Raw genomic sequence first — 23,590 nt, 5'->3', positions numbered from 1 at the left:
GGGAAACCCAGGAGGACCTCCCCAGGGCTCCCTCGGCAGCTGTCTGGCTGCAGCTGTGCTCTCCGTCTCCAGGTCTGGTCCACGGTTAGTGCTTCCTTCTGGATTTTTCTCACCAATCAAGGAGGGGCAATTTCTCTCCAGCCATAAGCAATACCAGGCCTCCTAACAGAGCCCAGATGCCTGCTCGGGCTCCCCCAAGACCCAGCCCAGCACCACTGGGGCCTCCAGGCCTGGACCCGGCATGTCACCTGGGGGCCCAGGCTCTGGGCGTGCGGGCAGGCGGCCATCCTGCGGGCAGCAGCATGATACTCTGACCTTCTGTCCTCCTGTCAGTGGCCAAAGAAGGCCAGGTTTGTCATGGACTGGACCTCCCTCAGCCCACAGTACAGCTTCCCTCTCTGCAGCCAGGCCTTGGAAGGCTTGGTTCCCAGCTGCCAATGTCACCGTCTTCCCACCTGGCAGGCCTCAGAGGCCCCCGGTCTCCCTGCGTCTGGCACCCCTCATTGGACACCCCTGAACACACCGGGGGAGCAAGAGCCCTCAGACTCCCCCCACCTCCCAGGAAAGGGGCTCCCCATGTTTGGGGGCACAGCTGGGCCTGCAGGGGAGGGTTGGGGCTGCAGAGGATAGAACAACCCATCCTGGAGTCAGAAGCAGCATCTGACCCCGGGCTGGGGTCGGCCGGGGTCCCCACCAGCCCTGCCCTCTTGCTGAGGCCGGAAACTCAGGGTCTCAGGGTTTCTTGGAGGGATGAGCTGTAAGGAGGCAAACCCAGGGGCCCGGGTGGGGCAACAGGCTGCATGGGCGTGGGGAGGAGGGGTGGATGTGATGGCGGAGGTGGGGGACAGGGGGCAGGGGTGCCTTCTAGGGGTCCAGGTCGGGTGTGCGCCCTGGCCCGCACTGCAGTTGATGCCAGGACACCACGATGCCTTCAGCTGGGATGCCTTCAGCTGGGATGCCTTCAGCTGGGCTTTTTAATTAACCTCAGCCGCTCCGAAGGGGCCCAATTAAGTGGAGAATGTGGTGGCAGAGTGGGGTCAGGCAGAGGGGCGGGTTTTAATTAAAGTGTGGAGAGTTCCCAGGCAGAACAGGTGGCAGTGGCTGGGGCAAGAGCGCCCCCACCTGACCCGCCGCCGGGATGGGGCTGCGGGATCAGGCTGGAGGGGCCAGGGTCTTCCTTCTGCAGCCACGCACAGGGAGGCCCGCCTGCCTTCTGGCCAGCCACCCCAAGGGCCTGAGGCCCTGTCTACTGTGTGTGGCCCCTCTAGGAGCCTGCTGGCTGCCCCTGAAACCCGCCCGGCTCCTGGGTCCTCTGCCCTGGGGCAGCAAACAAGCACTCAGCAAGCATCTATAGCATGTCCACTGCAAAGGCCCTGCCTGTCAGTGGGGGACAAAAAGTAAAACAAATAAATGCATCCAGTGTGTTGTGTGCAAGGGAAGAGAGCAGAGCTGGGGGCAGACAGAGGCAGGAGGGGATGAGCACAGCCCCACGAGGGAGGGAGGGAGATCTCCTGACGGTGGGCAGCCCGTGCAAAGGCCCTGGGGCAGGAGCCTGGGCAGAATCAAGGAGCTCTGGGGGCTGAAGTGTGGAGGTCTGCACACTGGAATGAGCTGGGGGTGTCAGGTGACAGAGAGTCATGGGCACAGGGAGGGAGAGGCTGTCAGCTTTACCTGGGGCTTCGGACAGGGTCCTGACCCCCGTGACCCCCCATTCTACTTGTGGTCTCTGCTCCCTGGCTTTGCAGGAGGGGCAGCACAAGAGACATGTGGGTCCCTGAGAGAGTTCATGCATCCCGACAGGTGCTCCTGAGGCTGCTGCCCCACCCCCAGGGATGGGGTCTGGGAGCCCATCTTTCCTGGCACAGTTTTGCAATACCCATGTCAAGAGGTCAGCCACCCTGCAGCTGCTGTGCACAGGCCCAGATAAGAGAGATGGGCATCCCAAGGGCCCCCACCGTTTCAGCCCTGTGTCCCAGCTGAGCGAGGGAAGAAGCCTGCCCAAGGTCCCGGGGCTGGCAGTAGCCCAGTCACCACCTAGTGTGGGGACTCAGGACAGCAGGTTGTGTCCTCTCCTGGGTCTGGAGACCAGGAGTCTGCCAGCAGGGTGTCGCAGGGCCCCGTTCCCCTGAAGGCATCAGGAGGGTGCCTCCTATCTCTCCCAGCTCCAGGGGGATGGGGCTAGGCGGTCTGGGCCCGTGGCCAGGGATTTCAGAATCCTGAGTGCATTCCGGGCCTCCCAGCAGGCAGGGCCCTCCCTCCCATTACCCTCTTTTTGGGGCTTAAATGGGGGAGAAGGACCAGAGACACGGGGCCCAGGCACCAGCCCCCTCCAACCTGGGGAGTGGACCTCAAGAGAACAGCTTCCTCCTGGTTGAGTCTGGGGCTGTACCCTCCCATGCTCTGTCCCCCGGCCAGACCTGTGGGGTCCTGGCCCCTTCCTCCCTCCCCTCCCCACCACCTCACTGAGTGCCAGGCCCTTCCCAGCCACCCCTCAGGTCTCACCCCAGCCGACTGTGTCCAGACAAGACCCTCACCAAACAGGGTCTGTCCCCATTTCCTCCAAGGAAGGTCTTTCACTAAACAGCACATACCTCTCCCACCTCAGACCTCCTTCTATACACAAGATAATGGAATCTTAGCTCTAGCTCACTTGGAGCAAGCTTTACCTGATGCCAGCTCCCGTGTGCTGAAAACCCACGGCCTCCTCCTGCATGCCTCTGGGATGGGAGCCCCCCCATGCCATCCCAAGCCATGCAGCTGCTCGATGCTGAGCTGGCCCCCTGCCCGGCCTGGCTGCACTCCCAGGCCCCCAGGCACCCCCAGAGAGCTTGGAAGTCTGAGCTCCCGTGCCCACCCCACAGGGTGCAGCAGATCTGTGTCCCTGGTGGGACATGGCAAGGTTGGTTCCCAGAGCCCAGAGCTCTGACATGGGCCCTGCTGATTGCCCAGGGACCACTCCCTGGTGTCCCAAACACACCCCAACTGTGGCAAACAAGGGAGGGTTCTTTTGGAAATGGGAGAGGCCCCTCTCTCCTCCCGGGCCCCCAAGAAGAGAGGCAGGCTTGGGATTTTATTGAAGCTGGGAAGGCAGGGGTGCCAGGAGGTGCCTGGGGAGGGCCAGAATCATCTGCCCCCTGACAAGGTAATTAAGGGGTGAGAAGGGGAGCTGAGCTATGGACGGTGGGGCCCAGGAGGCCAGAGAAGACCGGTCAGAGGAGTAGGGCTCAACTCTGAGGTCCCCAGTAGGTGAGCCCTGCCTGGCCAGGCCAGTAGGTGTGCCCAGGGTGTCCCTGATTCCCAGCTGCCTCCTTTCTCTGGTGGGTCAGTGTGGAGCCACAGAGGCAAAGACCCGCAGCTCCTCAGACGGAAACCTCAGTCTGGGGGTGGGGGGCAGCACAGGTGCGAGGGCAGCTCAAAGACTGCTGCGGGGGAGAGGCTTGGACCTCTGCAGTGGGGTGGGCTGTCCTGGGGTAGGCACAGGTGTATATCCCTGTCCCAGAGCTCACGGAATCAATGAGCTGCGAATTCAAAAAGCTCAGGAGAGGGATGCGGGGTGGGGGGGGGACTCAGTCGATGGAGCGTCTGGGATCGAGTCCCTCGTGAGGGAACTCACTTCTTCCTCTCCCTCTGCCTGCCGCTCCCCCTGCTTGTGCACTATCTCTCTCTCTCTCTCTCTCTCTCTCTCTAAAGAAATACATGAAATCTGGGTGCCTGGGTGGTTCAGTGGGTTAAGCCTCTGCCTTCAGCTCAGGTCATGATCTCAGGGTCCTGGGATTGAGTCCCATATTGGGCTTTCTGCTCGGCAAGGAGCCTGCTTCTCCCTCTCTCTATGCCTTCCCCTCTGTCTAGTTGTGATCTCTCTCTCTCTGTCAAATAAGTAAATAAAATCCTAGAAGAAGAAGAAGAAGAAGAAGAAGAAGAAGAAGAAGAAGAAGAAGAAGAAGAAGAAAAGAAATATATGAAATCTTAAAAAAATAATAAAAAAAAAGAGCTCGGGAGAATGTCAGGACCGTGCTGTCCACTCGCCATGGCTGGTCCCAGAGAAGTCACTGGTCACTGGGGTGGCCTGTCCTGTCTTTGGACCTCGGCTTCCTCTCCCGTAGAGGAGGAGGGGTGGGCGAGTTCTCGGACCCTAGGATAGGCTGGCTGTCCCCAGCAGAATAGGACCAAAGACTGGTCTCCTCTGGGACCTGGGCCCAGTGGCCAGTGGGGCTGGGGTATAGGGTGCCAAGCAGAAGGTACCCTGGCCACTCTCCGTGGGCGAGGATGGACACTGGGGGTGGGACATGCTCCGGAATTGGGTGGAGGACCACTCCCCCATCTCTGGGCTGGGTACCCCGGAGCTCCACCCAGGCAAGGATGCGGCTCTGCCCAGAGTCTCCCCAGCCCTGTTGCCATGGTAACTTTGTGTCATCCGGACGCCCATCGGAGGTGCCATGGCCTTCCTGGGTGTGTCTTGCAAGGCTGTCCCAGAGAGATGAGCGTCTGGCTCTGTAGACCGAGGGAGTCATAGCCCCCGGGGATGTGACAGGCAAGAAAGGCAAAGGAAGAGTGAATTCTTCTGCTGTGCTCTGGGACACCCAGCCTTCCTGCGTCTGCAGCCTGTGGACAGCAGATCCTGGGACTTCCCGGTCTCCGAAGCTGTATAAGTCAGTGCCCGGGACACCCTCATCCCATCTGTGCCTTTCCCTGTCCTCTGGGGAATGCAGAGGAATACACCTGCAGAGGGAGCCACTCTAGGTGTGGGGCCCCCTTGTCCACACAGCCGGATGATGGAAACAACTACCCTGCTGGTTCCCGGCATCCTGCATGCATTTATCTGGTGGATCTGAATCCTTCTAGCTGCAGACTTGGCCCCTTCCCACTAGCCGGGTGGAATTAGATGTTCAGTCCATCACACACGCCCATTGCTGACTGGGGTGGGAGCCAGCCTGGACCAGGCAGACCCCAGAGACCCCATCCTGACCACCCTGGGGAATGGGGGCGGGCCTCAGGGCTGACATGGGAGCAGGCAGACTAAGGGCATGGTTCCGAGGAAGGAGGGGGATCTGAGAGCAGCAGGTGTAGGGCCTGCCGTGGGTCTGGGTCTCCACCCCAACACACTGGCGGACTGGGCCCTGCCTCACAACGAGGTTGAATTAGTGCCTCCAATAAATGATGCACGGTTCCAAGAGGAACCCAACGAGTTCTCCAAAGCTGAGACACTTCCTGGGCACGTGACATCAGGGGTGACAGGTGTCTCATAGCTCCACAGGATGATAAGAGGTGCCCAGGGCCATCAGAACTCCCCAGACCGAGCATCTCCAAGTGCGTCCCTCCTGCTGGCTGCATTCCACTCGCACCTCCAAAGGCTGGGTGCCACAGACAGGAAGCACTTTCCAGAAGAACCCGTGGGCATGTCCGCTCCAGGGGGATGAAGCAGTGGTGGGCTGATGTCCTCCCCAAGTGCACCCATGTGGGGAGCAGAATGAGGCCGAGTGCACCCATGTGGGGAGCAGAAACTGTCCACTGGAACAGAAACTGTCCGGCTGCTGCAGCAGCTACAGTGGGGCATGGAAGGGAGGTTTCTGCTGTCCCAGAATCATAGGTCCTGCACACATCATTCTTTGGGAATGAGGCCGAGTGCACACAGAATGCAGAAAATGCTATCTGTCGGGCAAAGGCGCGCTTCTCGGCGGCCCCACGCGGCACCTGCTGACCCTGGGGCACCCTGTTGGCTGCTTCATCCTCAGGCGTGAGGCAAGGGTGAGAGCCAGGCGGGGAATGCTCTTGCCCTGTGGAGCTGGCCTGCCAGAGAGGACTGCAGTGCCCACATGGGGAAGGCAGGGACCCCCGCCCCCGGACAGAGGGAGCAAAGCACCCGGCTGAGAACATTTCCAGCCCGTCAGCAATGAGAAGGAGCCCCACAAGCTGGGCTGGAGTGAGGAGGACACAGTAGTGGTGCAGGGAGAGAAGCTGATATAAGATGGCGAAACTGAGGCAGGTGCCCGTATGGGGAGAACGGGGATGTTCAAAGGGCCAAGGTAACACAGGCCTCTCCATGTGTGACACGGGGCTGTGGCCCACATTCTGCTTCTCAGCTACCTTGTGGACATGGGCCAGCCCTTCCCCTGCCAGCCGTAGGACACTGGCAGAGTCGAGGCCTGGCTGGCTCCTGGCCCCAGCCCAGAACAAGAGGCAGGGCAGCCCTTGGGTAGGGCAGGGAACGAGGTGTGAGCGTGGGGGCTGGGCCCCTGTCCTCAAACTGGCTGTAATTCTCACTGCCTAGGTATGGTCCCTGGAGGGCCATACAGGATCAGGGGCCTCTGGGGGTGGGCATGCCAGAGAAGGGAGCTGAGCAGAGGGAGATGTAGGGTCCCACCCGTCTGGATAGAAATCTGTCTCGGGTCCCCTCTGGGAGCCACACTGTCCCAGGAAGGCTTAGAGGGGATGAAACTTCTGGCCAGGAGGTGCTGGCCATTGAGGGCCTTAGCTAAGTGGTAACCTGGAGGAACCCAAGTCAGCAGCTGGAGGCCGCAAAGTACCAGCATCCTGGGGACAGGGTGGGGCTGGCCGAAGAGCGAAGGTCCAGCAAGTGGCTTGCTGGAGGCCAAGTTCCAAGGGCTGCCATCCCAGCCTCCAGGCCTCCCCAGAGCATGCCTAGCCACCATGAACAATGCCACGGGCTATGTGCAGAGCGGGAGACCCGCAGGGAGGGAGCAGCTCTTCCCCCCACAACCCCCACACCCCCTATACCCCCTCTCCTGCCTGCGCCCCTTTGCTCCAGCCGGCCCTTCAGTTCCTTCTTGCCCAGCATCCTTGCGTCTGATCTGGCCTTCAGCCTGGGAACTGCTGAAGGAGAGGAGTTTGACCCCAAACCCCCAACCAGGCCACCAGGCCCCCTACTAGAGGTCAGGCTAGAGGTGAGAGTCTGGGCGGGAGGCAGCTAGACAGCTCACCTCGCCCTCTCCTGGCAGGAGCTGGACAGGCGCTGTCTTCATCTTCTATTCCCAGGGTGTCCCCTTCCCCAACCCCAGGGAAGAGGGGGAGGGAGCCCAGGTGAGCACCTGGGCCTCAGTTTCCCGAGGGAACCACCAGGCACGTCCTTGCTCTGACGGATCCTTCCCCTGATGTGCCCCGTACCTGTCCGTCCTGGGCTGAGATGCCCCCTACCCCCAGGAAGGACAAGTTCAAGACGAAGGTAAATTCCTTTAGCTAGGGACAGGTACACAGGAATTATTTTTTTCATACACTCCTTCCTGCCTCTATTTTCATACTTTTTTAAATTTCAAAGAAAGCTTCTGAAGACACAGTGACCACTTGCAGATTGGGCATTGACTCTCTGCGGGTGGGGAGCCATCACCTCCGGAAGCTTCTGTGCCCTTCCCTGGAGAAACAGACCCCGGAGGGCACTTTGCATGAGCATGTGCTGTACACTTAGGGCAGGAGAGACCCCAAGCAGGCCCACGGAGGTGGGCTGGGAGCTGGGCGGGAGGAGGCCTTGGGGGTAGATGCTGGGGTGCAGGCCACCAGCTGGTTCGTTTGTAAGTGGTGAGATCTGAGGGAAGCTGGGACTGCAAGGTGGGTCCACAGGGCTGTCTTGGCTCACAGGGTCAAGCGACCACCAGCCTCTCCGAAGATGAGGCTGGAGGAGGGCCTGAGGAGAACTGGCAGCTGCTCGGATCCCAGCTGCCCCAGGAGGGAGGGGGCCCTGCCCACGGGGAGCAAGAGGGCACAGGAGGGGGCTGGGCAGGACTTCACTGCCAGGCAGGCCCCTGGGCTCAGGGCATGGCCTTGCTTTGTGCCCCCTACAATACACGGGTTTGGAGAGCCCCTCCAGCAGAATCAGAGGACTTCTCGCGAGTGAGACCCCTCAAAGCAGCACGACAGTGGGGGGACGGAGACCAGGTGGCAGAAAGGAGGGGGGTCCGGGTTGGCAGGAGGCCAGAGTAAGGTCCTACGTGGGGTCCTCAGCCAAGCCCTGAGCCTGGAAACCGTGGAGAGGTGACGCGACTGTCCGTGTCTCCCTTCCGATCAGCCCAGGGAGGCTTCCAGGAGTAGGGGGCTCTTCCTTCCAGTTCGCCAGATTTGGGGCTCACGGGGACCCCGGGGGCAGCGCCGTCCCCCGCCCAGCAGAGCTCCTGCTCGGCCTGTGCTACTGGATGGCCACGTGCTCCCCGGGCGGGCGGGGGCGGGGGCGGGGGGGAGGCTCCTCGGGCGGGCCAGGGGCGGCGTGGTGGTCACAATTTCCACACCTGGGGTGGGCGCCCGGGGAGACCGACCGCGGCCCGCTGATCAGAGAGGGCCCGCCTGCTCAGGGAGAGGACAGGCACCGTCTCCCCGGCCGCCGCGCCCACGCCCGCCTCAGTACTCCGATCTGCAACTTGTGCAGGCGGGTCCACCACCGCGCGGACCAGGAGAAGCGCGGCGCAGGCGTAGGCGCACTCCGTTCCGGGAGGGGCACACGGGTGCGCACGCGCGCAGCGGCGGGAGGGCGTGGCCCGGGCGGGGCGGAGTCCTGGTCCCGCGTGCCCGCCCCCAGCCCGGAGTCTGCGCGTGCGCCCTGCGGAGGGGAGTAGGCGGGGCCACAGGCGCCCCCGCCCCGTTCCCCAGCGTCCCCCGCGGCAGCAGGCACTGACGTGGCCGCCGTCAGAGCCGCCATCTTGTGGGAGCAAAACCAACGCCTGGCTCGGAGCAGTAGCCTCGCCGCGGCTGCCGAGGGTGAGGCGGCGGGCCGGGAGCCATGGGCCGGGGTCGGGGTGGCGGGGACAGGGATAGGTCCGGGCCGCTGAGGCTCTGCCCACCGCGGCGGCGTTGCGTCGGTGAGGCCGGGCCGGGCGGGGGCCGACGTGAGGCCGGGGCGAGGAGGCCCAGGGCCGGGCCGGGGAACTAGGCGGGGCGGGCGAGACGAGGTCTGGGCGGGGTGGAGGGTCGAGGCGCGGAGGGCGCTAGGGCTGGGCCGGGGGTCGAGGATTGGCTGGGGGTCAAGGGGAGGCCCGGCCGAGGCGGGGGAGGGGACTGGCCGGGCCTGGGTCTAGGCGGGGGCCGGGGGGTGGGTTGCGTGGAGTCAGGGCCCGGGGCTGGGGCGCCGCCGGCCCCTGAATCTCTCCCGCGGCCTCGCGCCCCCAGCGCCGAAGGGGTGGACGCGCGGAAGTCCGGGCCGGGCCGTGGGATCCCGCCTCGGGGTCTCCGGCACTCGCGGCCCGGGACGCCGCCAAGGTCACGCGATGGCCGGAGTGGGATCCCCGTTCCGTGGGCCGGGGTCCCGGGTTCGGAGTGGGAGCAGCCGTGGGCGCGGGACGTGGCGGCGCGGGGCTCGGAGGAAAGCCGCTGAGGTCCGGCTCGCTTCCTGAGCGCCGTCGGCACGGAGTGCACTCTTCCTTCCTCGTTGGGGGGTCTGGTTCCTGGAGGACTGTCTGCGCGGGTTCGCGGACTTGTCGGGCGGGCAAGCGGGCGGGGTGGGTGAGACGGGAACTGGACGAGTGCGGCGTGCGGGTTCCGGGTCGTGCGGGGCTCGGCGGTGCCCGGGCTTGGCGCAGTTCACGTCGCGCTCTGCGCTGGGAGCGCCTCCCATTTCCTCAGCGCCCGGCAGCCGCCTTCCGTGCCGCCGCGGACTCGCATGGGAAGGGGGTTCTGCACGGGAGGGGTGCGGAGCCGGGCGGTCCCGGAAGTCACCGCGGCCCGGCGGCTGCTGGTGTCCCTGCGGTCGGCTGTAGTTCCCGTTTCACAGCCAACAGTGAGCGCTCAGAGCTTCTGTGTGCCCGCTGTCTGAGCCTGGGGCTGAGCGTGCCCGTGCGGCGCTCCGAGGCTGCGAGACCCGCCGTTCTCCCTACCGGTCCCCTCCTGTGCCCCGTGCGGAGCCCGTGCCGCGTGAGCGGTGTCCAGGTGAGGGTCATCACACGACTGGCCGTGAGTTAGCGCGCCCCGCCCTCCTGCAAAGGCTTGGTCTTGTCCGCGGGCCTCCTGGGTTGTCTTCAGGACGCCTGGGAAATTCCACACGATCGTCTGTCTCCAGGTGCGGCAGTCCTCACCGGCAGGTGTCCACACCTACCTCGTCCAGGGACTTGGGTCATGCTGGTTCCCCTGCTGTCTCTTCTCCAAGGTGAGGAGCACCCCCGGTGTGCTGAGCTGAAGCTCCCGGGCTGGGACAGGCTTGCACTTCCAGCAGGGCACAGTCTGCTCCTGCTGGCTTCAGGGACACTGGGTGCGGCCTCTGCAGCCGAGACTCTATCCTGTGCCCGGCAGCTGCATCTGGGACCTGGCACCGTCTTGAGCAGTGTAGGAAATGTTGGAGAAAGTTGAGTCCATTTTCCACAGGTTCTTCCAAAAGAGGGGAATTTCAGTCTGCTTTTGGGATTTGCTCTGCTGTTCTTGTCTGCATAGAATGAGGTGCTCCGTTGGCGCCTTTTGGGTGTGGAGGATGTTCAGTCTTTGAGAAACGCTTTGGACCTGGTCATGGATCTGTTGTAACTGCCTTGTGGGAGGGAGAGGATGGCTTTGGGAATGGGGGTGAGAGAGGGTGCCGTATGGAGTATATTAGTGTGCGTGGCAGGGTTGAGTCCAGAGTGTGAGTGTGCAGGGGTGGGGGGCAAGTCCAGGGTGTGAGTTTGGGGGGGGGGGGCGAGTCCAGAGTCCAGGGTGTGAGAGTGTGTGGAGGGGGCGAGTTCACGGTGTGGGTGTGCCGGGGGTGGGGTGTGAGTCCAGAGTGTGCGTGGGGGGAGGGGGTGAGTCCAGATTGTGAGTGTGCATGGAGGGAGGGGGGCGAGTCCAGAGTGTGCATGTGTGTGTTGGGGGGGCAGGTCCAGGGCTTGAGTGTGTGTGTGTATGGAGGGAGCGAGTTCATGGTGTGGGTATGTGTGTGGGGGGGTGGCAAGTCCAGAGTGTGAGTGCATGGGGGGTTGAGTCCAGGGTGTGAATGTGAGTGTTGGAGGGGTGAGTCCAGACTATGAGTGTGCGTGTGGGGAGGGGGCAAGTCCAGGGTGTGTGTGTGTGTGTGTGTGTGTGTGTATAGGGAGCAAGTTCATGTTGGTGGGGGGAGGCAAGTCCAGAGTGTGAGTGCATGGGGGGTTGAGTCCAGGGTGTGAATATGAGTGTTGGAGCTGTGAGTCCAGACTATGAGTGTGCTTGTGGGGAGGGGGCAAGTCCAGAGTGTGGGTGGGTGTGGGTGGGGAAGAGGTGAGTCCAGGGTGTGAGTGAACATGGGCGGTGGAGCGAATCCTCAGTGTGGGTGTGCGTGTGGAGGGGGCTCAAGTCCCAAGTGTGAGTGTGCATGGGGGAGGTGAGTCCAGGGTGTGAGTGAATGTGGTGGGGGAGGTGAGTCCCGGGTGGGGATGATGGTGGGTTGGGAGGGTTAACTGTAGAGTACAGGCAGGGGGAGTGCAGAGTTGGGGACTGGGTCTCCACTCCCCCCCTCCCCACAGGTACTGCCTTCTGCTGAGCACAGTGTCCCTCGGTGCCTATTGTGATCACTGGGAAGTCTGTGCGGCCTAGGTGGACCCTATCTGCTAGAGCGTGCCACCCCTGTGACTGTTTTAAGGTGGGCGAGGACGCCTCTGCTGGCCGAGGAAGGGTCACACAAACGCTTCAAAGCTTCTCTCTGGGCGTCCGTCAGGCCATCCCCTGCTGTCCTGCCTCCCCAGCCTCCTTGAGTGAGCTGGCTGGCTGGCGGATGCAGGGATGCATGTCCCTCTTCCGAGTGCCTCCAGGCCCTGCTGTCCCGGTCCCTGCCCGCCCTGGCCATGGGAGCTTGGTGGCCTGTCAGCAGCCAACAGCCCTGACAAGAGGAGAAGCCAGAAGAGCGTGGAAGGCGGGGAAAGTTTACCAGCAAGGGGATTGTGTGTAGGAGGCCATCGTTTCTGTATGTCCCCAAAGCCCCACGGTGACCACAAGTGTACAGCCTGAACTCGGAGTCCGGGTGCCCCTCCACCCCCCATGTCTTGAGGAATTGGGAGTGGAAACACTGATGAGTGTCAAGTTGGAATGTAGGAAGTTTTGGTCCTCAGGTACGTGAGCAAGCTAGAAGGGGCTCCAGAAGGCACGTCGGGTGGAGAACGCATCGGGTCTTGGATTTGGTCTCACATGTGGAGTCATCTCTGTGGTGCCGGTGTGGGAGCCAGATAGGAATCCGGATGGTTAGAGCTCTCCAGCACCTCCTCGTGTGCAGTTGTAAGTGCCATCAGGTCGGCCTCAGCGCACACAGCAAGGAAATGATTTCAAGATTGCGTCCAGTCTCATTTGGGAGGTGTGTGAATGAAGACAGCTCACCGGGCAAGTGTTCAGATTGCGAGGTTCAGGACAAAGGCCGTCCTAAAAATTGCCGCCAGCTGTTCCCTATGAATTTTCCTGTTGTCGTTTGGTGAGCATGGGGCTGCTTATGAACTGAATCTGTCGATTTATGTTTAAAATGCTCTGTATTCTGGTGAGTTGGGTGGTGAGACTTTGTTGAAGATGATGAGAACATTGAGCTTGTCTCTGTCAAAGCTACGGAAGATGTGCTAATTCTGGGGAGACGGGAGAGAATGTATTTCGTTCCTGGTGCCTGCACCTGGGAGCACGTCCTTGACCGAGGGATGTCGCTGAGAGCTGCAAGCTTGCTGGAGTCACTGGCCGGGTGTCTGCAGCCCTGGCCACCTCCTTGGACTGTCGGGCCAGTTAGACTGGCCCAGCACGGAAGTCCTTGTTAGCTTGGTGGGTTGTCCCTGACCGACACACTCTTAAGAAAAGCCCATTTGTCAGCGTGTCTGTGTAATCCCTCTGGGCCTTGGTAGATGGGCTCTTCTGGTTTTCCTCCGCTCCCTGACAGGTGGTCTCGTGGGTGCCCAGGGAAATGAGCCACGGGGTATGCCCATGGGCACAGTGCAAGGCTGGGTGGCTGTGTGGTGCCCTGGCTGTGGGCAGAGCAGGCATGTGGCTGGGGAGAGACTTGGGCACAGTGCTTCCAGACAGTTGCTATCCGAGCGGAGGTGGAAAGGAGCAGGGTCCTGTGGGTCTGATCCTGGTTGGGGTAGCCATAGGCACAGAGGTCCCCGGCACGAGCGCATCTGGTGGTGGGGAGGATGCCTGCAAGCCAGTGGGCCTAGCCCCAGAAGGGGTATTTCAGGAATCTCTGTGACTGGGAAGAGCAGGTTCTTGGGACCTCGTGGAATGGACAGATGTCGACTTCCTGAATGTCCCTGTGTTCTGTGTACGGAAGCAGCTCTCGTTATTGCCGTGGTGGTTTTCATAGATCATATTTCTCAGGAACGCTGCTACCTTGTAGGCAAGGGAGGCAGTGTTTTATTCTTCGGAGAACCATAGCGGGAGTCGTTCTCTGTCCGTGGGAGAGACGGAGCAGCCCCAAGGCCCCAGCTAGCTCGGTTCCTGTGCCCCTGCTATGGCATGCTCTTGCAGCAGCGCCTGGAGTCTGTGGTGTAGTTACACCTGTGTGATGATGACTCACTGTCCCGTGGTCCCCAGGACGCGACAGACGAAGCAGCAGGGTGGGATTTTGCCATCCAAGGCATATGCGGCTTGTGCCGGCTGCCATCTCGAGATGGTGGCATAGTGCGCTGCAGCTACGGGGTGCCGGCCCTGACCTCTCTGAGGACCCCAGCTTGACATCTGCCTTGCTCAGCAGGCCACAGGCCCCTTGCTGGTGGATAGAAGCCAGAGGGGTGATGAGATGCCCGGGGCCAGGGCCCAGGGGTGTCCGCAGTGGTGTGCCTTTCAGAGGGAGAGGTGAAGGCAGTTGGAAGCAGGTGAATTAGGAGATGAGTGAGGACACAGAGAGTTGGTGGGTCTTTGTGGGGTTTGGGCCTAAGGCACTGGGGGAGGTCAGGGGTTCAGTGTGGGGGACAGTAGGAGAAGAGTCTGTGGGGCGGGTGTCTTGTGGAGGGGGTAGTGCCAGAGTGGGAGTATGGAGTATGCAGGCAGTTGACCTGCAGAGGGCCTCCAAACAGAGGATGGCACCAGCAGGCATGTCAGCAGGGGTCCTCAGCACCAGGGCTGTCCTGGGTCCCACGTGTGGCCAGAGGCAGGAAGAGGTGGTGCATAGGTGGGCAGACATGAGAAGTCCCCATAAAGACAGTGAGCTTTGGGACAGGACCAGTGTGGAAAGGGTCCTGAGCCCTTGTGCTTGTGAGTGCTCTGGGCTGGGCTGGCAGAGGTGGCTGCCCAGTGGGCCACGGAGAGGGCCAAACTGCTGGGGGTTGGAGCAGAGGTGCTGAACCTCCGCTGACTGTGATTTTCTGTGTCCTCAGGAAGGCCATTGCTTACAGAAAGAGGTGGGGCTGCAAGTTCTGAATTCTGTTTTCAGTAATGGTCCCTTGAAGTCCCTTGAAGACAGACACCAAGGTTGAGGATTGGCCTGACCACCCCTCCCCCTGCCATCATTCCCTGTGCTGAGAGAGCCTCAGGGGTCTCCTGGCCGCTCAAGGTGGATTTGCAGGGGAGTACTCAGGGGGTCTCATGGTCACTCTGGGTGGATGTGCAGGGGGAACTCGGGGGGGTCTCCCGGCCACTCCAGGTGGATGTGCAGGAGAGACTGGCACTCCCAGAGCTTGCGGCTGCAGTTCCCTCTCTTCTGGACGTTGTGGAGGGACCTCTCAGGGCTCTGGCCCACCCCATGCCTGTGTGCTGGGCTCAGTGGCCGCTCTGGGAAGGTGCAGGAGCAGGTACAGCAGCCTCAGGACGTTGGTGGGGACCTGGCTGTGAAAGACACCTTTGAGAGTCTGCTGACCGTTGAGGTGGAGTCAGAGGGCATGTGCGGCACTCTCTCACTCCCATTCCATTGTGGAGACTCTGTGTCCAGCCCTGTTCTTGTGCACCTGCTCCTTCTGTGAGCGTAGTGACCTTCAGCTTGGTCTGCGGTCAGTGCAGCTGGGTACCGTGCATCTCACGCGTCCCTGTTCTCTAGTTGGAGGCCACGTGACCTGTGTTCCGTGGCCTCCTGTGTGTGTTGTGTACATTGAGCTGCAGGCTGGCTGGTCATTGGCACACAGTTGGCTGAGGTGTTTTGAGGGTAGTTGGGTTGGAAAGTGTTAAGCAGAACCTGAAGATACTGTTTTGGTCTTTGTGGCTGGTGGTGAGGAGCATTACGTGTGGTGGGGCTGTTCCCACCTGTGCCTTGTGAGGCAGTGGCTAGAGACTCTGTGGTGTGCTTGGTCCTGTGACAGCTGCACGGACAGTTAGAGCTACTTGTGGCTGTGGCAGAGCGTGACACTCACTGGTTGTGCCTTGAGTCAGACCTGCCAGGTGATGCCCTGCTCCTCCAGCTCTCAAGAGACAGGGTGCGGAGTGAGGGGCTGGCCTCCTGGGCCTGGGGTACCTCCCCCACCCTCGTGTCGGTGTTGGGGTTGGCCCTCGTGCCTTGCTGGGAAAGCCTGGTGGGCCACCCCCAGCAGGCTCTTCTTGAACTTGGCCTGAGGGTGCAGAGCAGGACAGTCTGGACCACCATGTGTAGTGGCAGAGGGGGAAGTGGGTGATGGCGCTTAGAGGCTGTCCTGGGACCTGGGGTGCAGCGTGACGACTGGCAGACAGGCCTGGAGGGTGTTTGAGGTGCCTGGTAGAGGAGACTGCCCACATCCTCCTCACGGGAAGATCAGCTGCAGATGTGGGACGTGAGGGATGTGGTGGTCATTTTGCACAGTGCCCCGACCCGAGGACCCCTGTGCTGAGTACTTGGAAGTCTAGTGCGTGTCCGTCAGGTGCATGGCGCTGGGTGGGAAACGGCCAGTCCGTCGAGTGTGCCAGGCTGAATGTTCTCCCCGTGAGTGTGTCGACACAGCTGTGCCAGGCTGTGTAGTGCATATGCCTAGCACAGGGACGACATGGAGGAGGAGCCCAAGCCATAGACTGGTGTGCTGGGCTTGCCGGTGGGGACGGCTCGAGGCTGTGTCTGCTGGCATGTGGACAGCTGTGTGCGGCAGATTCTTGGTGGTCCATGGTGAGATTCTGCATGTCAGGGTGTGTTGGGCTTCTGAGTGACGGACAGCCTGTGCCCAGGGTTCACTGCTGGAACGCAGTTGCTGTTGATGAACCTCGTAAAAAACAGCCCCTGTGCCTAGCAGCTCTGTGGGGAAGTCTGTGCCGTGTTCATGTTTCTCCCCTGAGGCACTAGAACCCACTGTGTGGTGGCAGAGCTGCACGTTTACCTCAATGTACTTGACTCTGACAGAGCTGGAAAGGGGAAACGCCCCCATGTCCCCCAGGTTGCCATTCAAGTGGGGGTTCGTCCCTCTGAACTCGCCCTGCACAGCACAGGGTGGAACTGGACCCTCGCACCTTTGCCCCTGGGTCACATGTTCCTCTCTGCCACACTCCAGGTGGGGTGTTGTCATGCTAGTGATGGTGAGTCGTGCAGGTGCTGTTGGCAACCCTGCTGGAGACTGTCCAGGCAGCCACCTCCCATGGCTTGGCTCATCCTGACCCCTCCCAGGCTTCTCGGGGTGGGGGGCCGCCACGGGTACAGGTGCAGGCCACAGTGCCAGCTCTCCTGCAGCCACACTGTTCATGGGATATTCGTGTCGTGGAACACCGCGTTTTTATCTCACTGGACTGGCCTCACCAGGGAGGCCCCTTTGTGGGCCTGGGCCTCTGGCCAGTAGACCTTTGCATTCGAGAACGTAGGTCACCTGTTTTCTGCTTTACCTTGTTTCTGGTCCTTCCCACAGAGCTGTGGGACTGGCGCCAGCTCCTGGGCAGGAGGGAGCCCTTGGGAGCAAGGTCACGTTTTCATGGCACAGGGGTGCAGAGGATCTTCGCAGGAAACAAGAAAGACAGGTTTGGACAGGAGTTGAAGGTACTCTGGAGGCAGCAGGTGTGGCCTGGCACCTTGGCTGAGTGTCCTGCACAGTAGACCCTGTTCCGAGAGGATCATCATGGGATCATCCTGGCCATTGATGCGGACCTTTTGCAAAACGGTAGATGGTGCTGGGGACGGGCCAGGAGCTACCAGGGTCCCTGGACCAGGTGTGTGGCAGGTACAGAAGTGTCTAGAGGTGTTGTGGAGACCCAACTGCTGTGTGCAGTGGCATCTTCAACCCAAGACTTCATACTCATTGCCAGCTCCTGGGGGCTCTCGGATTTGGTAATGAAGGTGCAGCACAGCCCAGCCAGCCAGGGGTTGTGTGTGGGCAGGTTTGCCCTGAGGTGGTCCTTCTGCCCACATGGGGGCTGGGGAGGGTCACCCCCGAATCCTTTGGGTTTTGTGTTGAGTTGTAAGAACAGGATGCGATGGCGCTAAAGCAGGTAGAAGTCGTAGTCCCTCTCCTGCCTCCCAGACATGGCCCCCGTCCTGGCTCTCTCATGGCTGTATTTTGTGGTGAGTGTGCTACCGTTCCTCAGTGTGTCTGCTCTGGGGCATAGGGGTCGCCCCTTGACGCCCAGATCTCCCTAGCTGAAATACCAGTGGTAGCAGGACTGAGCCAGCTGGTGACTGGCTGATGGTTCCCCACAGGAAAAAGGACAGTGTTCTCTTTTCATTGGTTGGTACCTGTCACCAGTTTTTCCCAGCTGCCCTCGGATGGCCCAGCCCCCCGTTCTAGCCATGCACGTGGCATGTACCCGTTCTTTGGAAGTCTGCCTCTGTGCCTCCTCTCCTCCAGGGTTGGGGGAGGCAGTCTCCCCTCCCCTGTGGCCACCTTGTCGGGAAGGTGTGCATTTCTGGCCTTCCATCCTTCTGCCCCTCCCCTGAACTGCTGTTTGGGCTGGGAGTAGACTACAGGTTGGAAGCATTGCTGTGTCACTTGAATAAAGCACTCAGACCCTTGGTGTCGTTGTCCCCTGAGTACGTCTGTTTCCATGCTTGTATGCCAGGCTTTCAGTCTGGAGGTTTCTGCTCTCCTGAGCGGCAACATTGAAGGGTTTCTTCCCCAGAATTCTCTGTGTGCTTTGGTTTTGGAGCAGTTTCTGGCTGCCCTAGAATGGAGGGGAAGGAACAGGGAGCTCCACCCTCCGGTCCCCATCGCCCCCCAGCTGATGGATCCACCCTGACACTCCATCAGCTGGAGGCCCTCCTTTCCACGGGGGTTAACTGTCCATGGTGTGCGTGTTGTGGGCATGGACAAGTGTGGAAGGACGTGTGCCCGTGCCTGCAGGGTCACCCAGACTGATGGTCTTACAGTCCTGAGCCCTCCTGGGCTCCCTCATGTCCCCCGGTGCCCATCAAGGGGTGTGTCTCCCATCTTCCCACCTTCTCCAGAACACTGCCTGCACTCGGAATCATAGGGTGAGTGGCGTGCTTGGATGGGCTTCTTTCCCCCAGGGGCCACACGACTCCGCTCCCACCCTCATCTTCTGGTGGTGGGGAGCTTGTTTCTTTGCAGCGCTGGCAGCGGGGTGGTCCGAGTGGAGCACAGTCTGTGCAGGCAGGCGTTGTCCTTCTGAAGAACAGCCTGGGAGCTTCTGACTGGGGCATTTTGGGTGAAGCTACTGTAAATGCCCAGGTACAGGACGCATTGTAGACGCAGCCGCAGCTCCTTTGTTATGTGAGGAAAGTGTCTGGTTTTGTAGGACACAGCCACCTGCGAGGTATCCTCAGCAGCTGGTGGTGTCAGTGTTGTGGGTTTGGGCCTTGGTAGTAGGTGCATCGTGGGCAGCTCGTTCTGATTTGGATTTCTTGGAGGAGATTTTTTCATGTGCTCATTTGCCATCTGTAGATCTTCCTCAGGGAAATGTCTGGTCTTTGGCTCATCTTACAGTACTTTTCTCTTTATTCTTGGCCTTTTTTTTTTTTTTTTTAAAGAGGAGAGGGAGGAAGGAAGAGAGAATCTTAAGCAGGCTCCATGCCCAGCTCAGAGCCCCACCCCATCCCACAACTGTGAGACCAAGACCTGAGCTGAGACCAAGAGTCAGAGGCTTAACCTCCGGAGCCACCTGGGGCCGCTCCCCCCACGGCCATTTTGCAGTTCTAAAATACAATTGAAACTTGTTTGTTCCTGAGTTGTCATTGGTCTTCTGGGTATTTCTTTGATGACAGCCTTTAATCTTGCACTAATTTTCTTGCAGTCCGGTTTATCTGCTCGTTGTCTTGACAGTGTCATGACCAGAGTCGAAGTTTGTAGCTATGTGTTTCATGGGTCACGCCTCTGGTGTTGTATTTAAAAAGACATCACCGTGTGCAGGTAGATGTGGGCCTTCGAAATTGCTCCCCATCCTTATTTATTGTTGTGTGTGTTTGTCTTACTCTGGCTCTCAGGTGGCCATGGACCTGTCCTTGTTTCTTGGCACCAGATCCCCCACCTCGGTGCCTGGGGCCATGTGTGGATGCGGGGGGGTTGTTTGTTTTTTCCTTTTTTAAGTAGTCTTCTGTCTTGCTTCCCCCCTTCCCCCCTGCTGGCAGCGTCTTAAAGGGAGCTAGGGTACAACAGTGGTGGGTACTACAGATACAGGCAGCATAGGTTCTGGCCTGGAGGCTGCAGGTATCTGTGCCCATCCACGGGTTAGTGTGCCTGCCTGTCCAGCATGCTCTGTCCTTCTGTCCAGCATGGTACACGCTCACACCTGCTCACCTGGATGCAGGCAGCAGAGCCCACGTTCCGTTGCTCCAGGAAGGTCCCTTCCCTGCAGAGCTGAGGAAGAACACAAGGTTAGACCCCCAAGCACACTTGGCCTTGGCTTCCAGAACTTATCACCCCCTTTTTCTTTTTGTCTTTGGGGGTTGGGCATCTCTTCATTAGTGATTTTGGCAGAACTGACATTGAAAGTGTGTTTCTCGGAGAATTTTTCATTCTCTGTATTTATGAGGAAAATGGGCTGTCTGCAGAAAAAAATGTTACAGTAAAGAATATTTTAGATTTTAATGTTTTGAATAGGTAGTATTGCTCACCCTCAAAAGCATAAAAACATGTCAGAGATGCACTGAAATGGGGTGCCCAGCAGGCGCAGTCGGTGGAGCGTGCCACTCTTGACCTCAGGATTGTGAGTTCGGGCCCCATGTTGGGTGTAGATGTGACTTAAAATCTTTAGCAACGCCTGGAAAAAAGGGCACAGAAGCCATTATGAAGGCCTCTGCCGGGCATCAAAGCCACCAAGTAAAACAGGAATGTCCCGCCTTGTCAATTCTTGGGACGGTGCTGACGGGCGGCTGTGGCCAGGGTGTGTTGGCTGTCGTCGCGGTGGGAGTGGGAATGTGCGTGTGCTCACCCTGTGCTCACTGGTGACCACACCCCCCGAGCCTGTCCTAGAGGGGCAGTAGGCTGGGCCTGCATCTTGTCCTTTCTCCAAGGCCTGGGGAGCTCCTGACTGCTCCTTGGGACAGATGTGGCTGGCAGGCCTCCCTCCCGGCCTCAGGAGCACTTGGCCAGTGCCTGCTGTGGACCAGCTGGTTTTCTGTCTACACAGACCCTCCTCTCTGTCTGAAGGCTGCTCCACACCCTGCTACTTGACTTCCGCCAGGTGTCAAAAACCTGGATACCTGGGCAGTCTGCCTTTGAGTGAGTGATCATCTCTGCCAAGTCCGTGTGTGGAAAGGACACTGCTGAAGAGTGAAAGGACCGTCCTGTGCCCTGGGGGTGGGAATGGGGAGCTGTGGGTAGCGCCGCTCCCTCTGTGGCCATGACCGCCAGTGCCTTCCCACCAACCTGATTCAGGCCCAGGTTTCTGCTCTGAATTGAGGGGACCCTGCTGCGGCCTAGGGGCTGCCTCCTCACTGGGGTGGAAGGGCCTGCCGGACAGGCTTCTCCTCAGACTTCATGGCTGATATGCTGCCCGAGAGCCCAGGTGGGGTCTGGTTTCAAGTCCTGCGTGGCGGTGAGTGCTAAGCTCTCAGCACGTCAGGGATGGTTGGCCGTGGCCTGTGTCCCTGCTGGGATGGGTGTTGAGGAGGATCTCGCTTTCATGTCGGCGCTCTGTATCCCCTTGCCACGTGGCCCGTGTCGTCCAGCCCAAATGGGCCTCGCAGCCTCCAATGCTGGTCACCCTGTCCTGAGATCCCCAGATTCTCCCTTCCAGGGGAAGGACTCCGTTTCTGCTGCTTGGGAGCCTGGTTTCCTCTGCCTGGGCCCTGTGAGCTTTGAGGGATTATGTCTGTGCATTGGCGGGAGCTGAAGGAAGGGCCCCATGCTGCTCCTGCACACAGAAGGCAGGAATCCGGGGACTGCTCTCTCTACAGGTTTCTCTGGCCAGTGTTCCTCCCGCACGTCTACAGCATGGGAAATATCTTTGCCAACCTCTTCAAGGGCCTTTTTGGCAAAAAAGAGATGCGCATTCTCATGGTGGGGCTGGACGCCGCAGGGAAGACCACCATCCTCTACAAGCTGAAGCTGGGCGAGATCGTGACTACCATCCCCACCATAGGTGAGGGGAGGAGCATGCTGAGGGGCCAGGGCGGGGCTGGTGCGGGGTGGAGGGGCCTGGGGAAGGCTCATTTGGGTCCCACTCACACAGGCTTCAACGTGGAAACCGTGGAGTACAAGAACATCAGCTTCACCGTGTGGGACGTGGGCGGCCAGGACAAGATCCGGCCGCTGTGGCGCCACTACTTCCAGAACACGCAGGGTGAGTGGGCGTGCTGCAGCCGGTTGAGGGGTTTGGGGTGCCCTAGCTGCCTGTCCTGACGCCCACGGCTCCGCAGGTCTTATCTTTGTGGTGGACAGCAATGACAGAGAGCGCGTCAACGAGGCCCGGGAGGAGCTCATGAGGATGCTGGCAGAGGACGAGCTCAGGGACGCCGTCCTGCTAGTGTTCGCCAACAAGCAGGTGCGTGCATATGCGCATGATCGGCAGGCAAATGCGGGTGGGTGTGGGGCTCGCAGGCGCACAGGGGTCCTTGCCGAGTGCTGACCTATGTCCCCCGGGCCTCTCCCACCAGGACCTCCCCAACGCCATGAATGCAGCGGAGATCACAGACAAGCTGGGGCTGCACTCCCTGCGCCACAGGAACTGGTACATTCAGGCCACCTGTGCCACCAGCGGGGATGGGCTCTATGAGGGACTGGACTGGCTGTCCAATCAGCTCCGGAACCAGAAGTGAACCGCGCCCCCCACCCCACTCCCTCCTCCACCCTGCTTTACTCTCATGTGGTGTGAGTGCCAGAAGCTGTCTCCATGGTCGGTCACAGTGTGCTTCCCCATGCTGTAAATGTGCAGACGCAGCCTGCAGCCGGGTTCTTATTTAATGTAAATAGTTGTTGTTCCCAACGAGGCAGTTTCTGGTACTCCTATGCAATAGTACTCAGCTTTTTTTATTGTAAACAGAGAATCAACCCACTGTTAATACTGAGAAGGGGTTTTAGGCACACGGGGCCTCCAGGAGTTGCTGTGTCCAACCAGCCTGGCACACCTCCTTGGGCGTTTGATCTGTGTTGAGATCCATTTGGGTGGTGGGTTTTTAACCCGAACTCAGTGCATTTTTTAAATAGTTAAAAAGACAGGATAAGGAGAACACTCGAACCTACAGAAGGGAGAACCATGCCCAGTGTTGGCTCTGCAGCGGTGGCCGGAGTCCAGTCCACCAGGGGTCTGTTTCCCGCTGGGAACGTGCGACGGGGCAGAACCAGCCACGGTCCATTCTGCATGGTCACCATAGGGTCCCTGTGATTCGCTCTGTCTTGGGTCATCCCGCATCCCCTAGCGTTTCTGCTTGCTCGTGCTTCCCAGCTGCCCAGGAGACAGGCTGGCGGCTGTGGCCAGCGCTCACAGACCCCTCAGGGGGAGACCCCGGCCTTCCCTTGGGTCTGCGTGGCACTCTGGCTTGCTCTGGGCGGCCTGGGGTCTCACCAGCAGGAGTGCAGGCGGGCAGGCCGGTCACCCTAGAGCCTCAGCCCCCGGAGCCCCCGTCTACATGTGCTTTCACTCCCTCAGCCTGCAAGGGTCAGATTTGCCATCGAAACGACGACCTCTACTGTTTTCTTTTGTATTTTGATAAACACTGAAGAAGCTGGAGCTGTTAATCTTTATCTTGGGGAAATCCTCAGAACTGGTTTATTTGGTGTCGTGGAACCTCTTACTGCTTTCAATACACGATTAGTAATCAACTGTTTTGTATACCTGTTTTCAGTTTTCATTTCGACAAACAAGCACTGTAATTATAGCAACTAGAATAAAACGTCTTAACTATTTCATGGCTTTCCAGTGCTTGGGTGCCAGCGGCCCATGGTGCGGGTCCTTAGCCAGGGACCAGGACCGTGCAGCTGACTGGAAGTTCCCACTGGCCGAGTCCTGGCAGTGCCAGGCTGTGCTCGAGGTCAGCTGGAGGGGTTCTGCATGCAGGCTGCCTTCTCTTTCCCATGCCCATCCTCCGTGGTGCACACCTGCTTGCAAACAGGCACACACCCTAGTCGGCCTGTTCCTGAGCCCTTTGATGCTGCCACATGCCCTTTTTACTCCTTGAAGGTCCTCCCTCCGCAGTCCTTGCTTCTCAGCCTGGTAAGGCTGTTGGCCCAGTCTGGCCTGCACCGTGGATCATTCACCTCTACCTTGAAGACCAGGGTCAGGGTTGTGAGGACAGAGTTATCTTTGGAATTACGAATCCAGCCTGGGTTTTGTCCTCACTCCAGTTGGTTGTAAGGGTTAGTTTGGTTCTGTGTGCACCCCCCTGCAGAGGTGGCAGAAGGCCCAGTCTTAACCAGGAGAAGCAGAGAGGACTCAGCAGGCATGTCCCGGGTGGGGGGCGGGGACGACACTACAGAGACAA

At 59.9% G+C, this 23,590-nt stretch overlaps 1 protein-coding gene across 5 annotated transcripts; it reads left to right on the top strand.

Annotated features, from left to right (window-relative positions):
- Window positions 1-8,588: 8,588 nt before the first annotated feature.
- ARF1 (ADP ribosylation factor 1) lies at window positions 8,589-23,016 on the top strand. 5 transcript variants are annotated; one of them, XM_032335127.1, is made up of 7 exons: window positions 8,613-8,700; window positions 9,710-9,864; window positions 9,995-10,081; window positions 21,068-21,252; window positions 21,343-21,453; window positions 21,530-21,654; window positions 21,767-23,016. In XM_032335127.1, the coding sequence occupies exons 4-7, from the start codon at window positions 21,105-21,107 to the stop codon at window positions 21,926-21,928; spliced, it is 546 nt and encodes a 181-aa protein (XP_032191018.1). In that variant the 5' UTR covers window positions 8,613-8,700; window positions 9,710-9,864; window positions 9,995-10,081; window positions 21,068-21,104; the 3' UTR covers window positions 21,929-23,016. The 5 variants fall into 5 exon arrangements, with proteins under 5 accessions (XP_032191015.1, XP_032191018.1, XP_032191019.1 ...); XM_032335128.1 differs by lacking the exons at window positions 9,710-9,864; window positions 9,995-10,081 and adding an exon at window positions 20,299-20,390 and having other exon boundaries at window positions 8,614-8,700; XM_032335126.1 differs by lacking the exon at window positions 9,710-9,864 and having other exon boundaries at window positions 8,618-8,700.
- Window positions 23,017-23,590: the final 574 nt, after the last annotated feature.

Source organism: Mustela erminea, chromosome 3 (genome assembly GCF_009829155.1).
Source record: "Mustela erminea isolate mMusErm1 chromosome 3, mMusErm1.Pri, whole genome shotgun sequence".
Taxonomy (NCBI): Eukaryota; Metazoa; Chordata; class Mammalia; order Carnivora; family Mustelidae; genus Mustela; species Mustela erminea.
The sequence above is the reverse complement of the archived record's forward strand: the minus strand, read 5'-3'. Positions and strand labels throughout refer to the sequence as shown.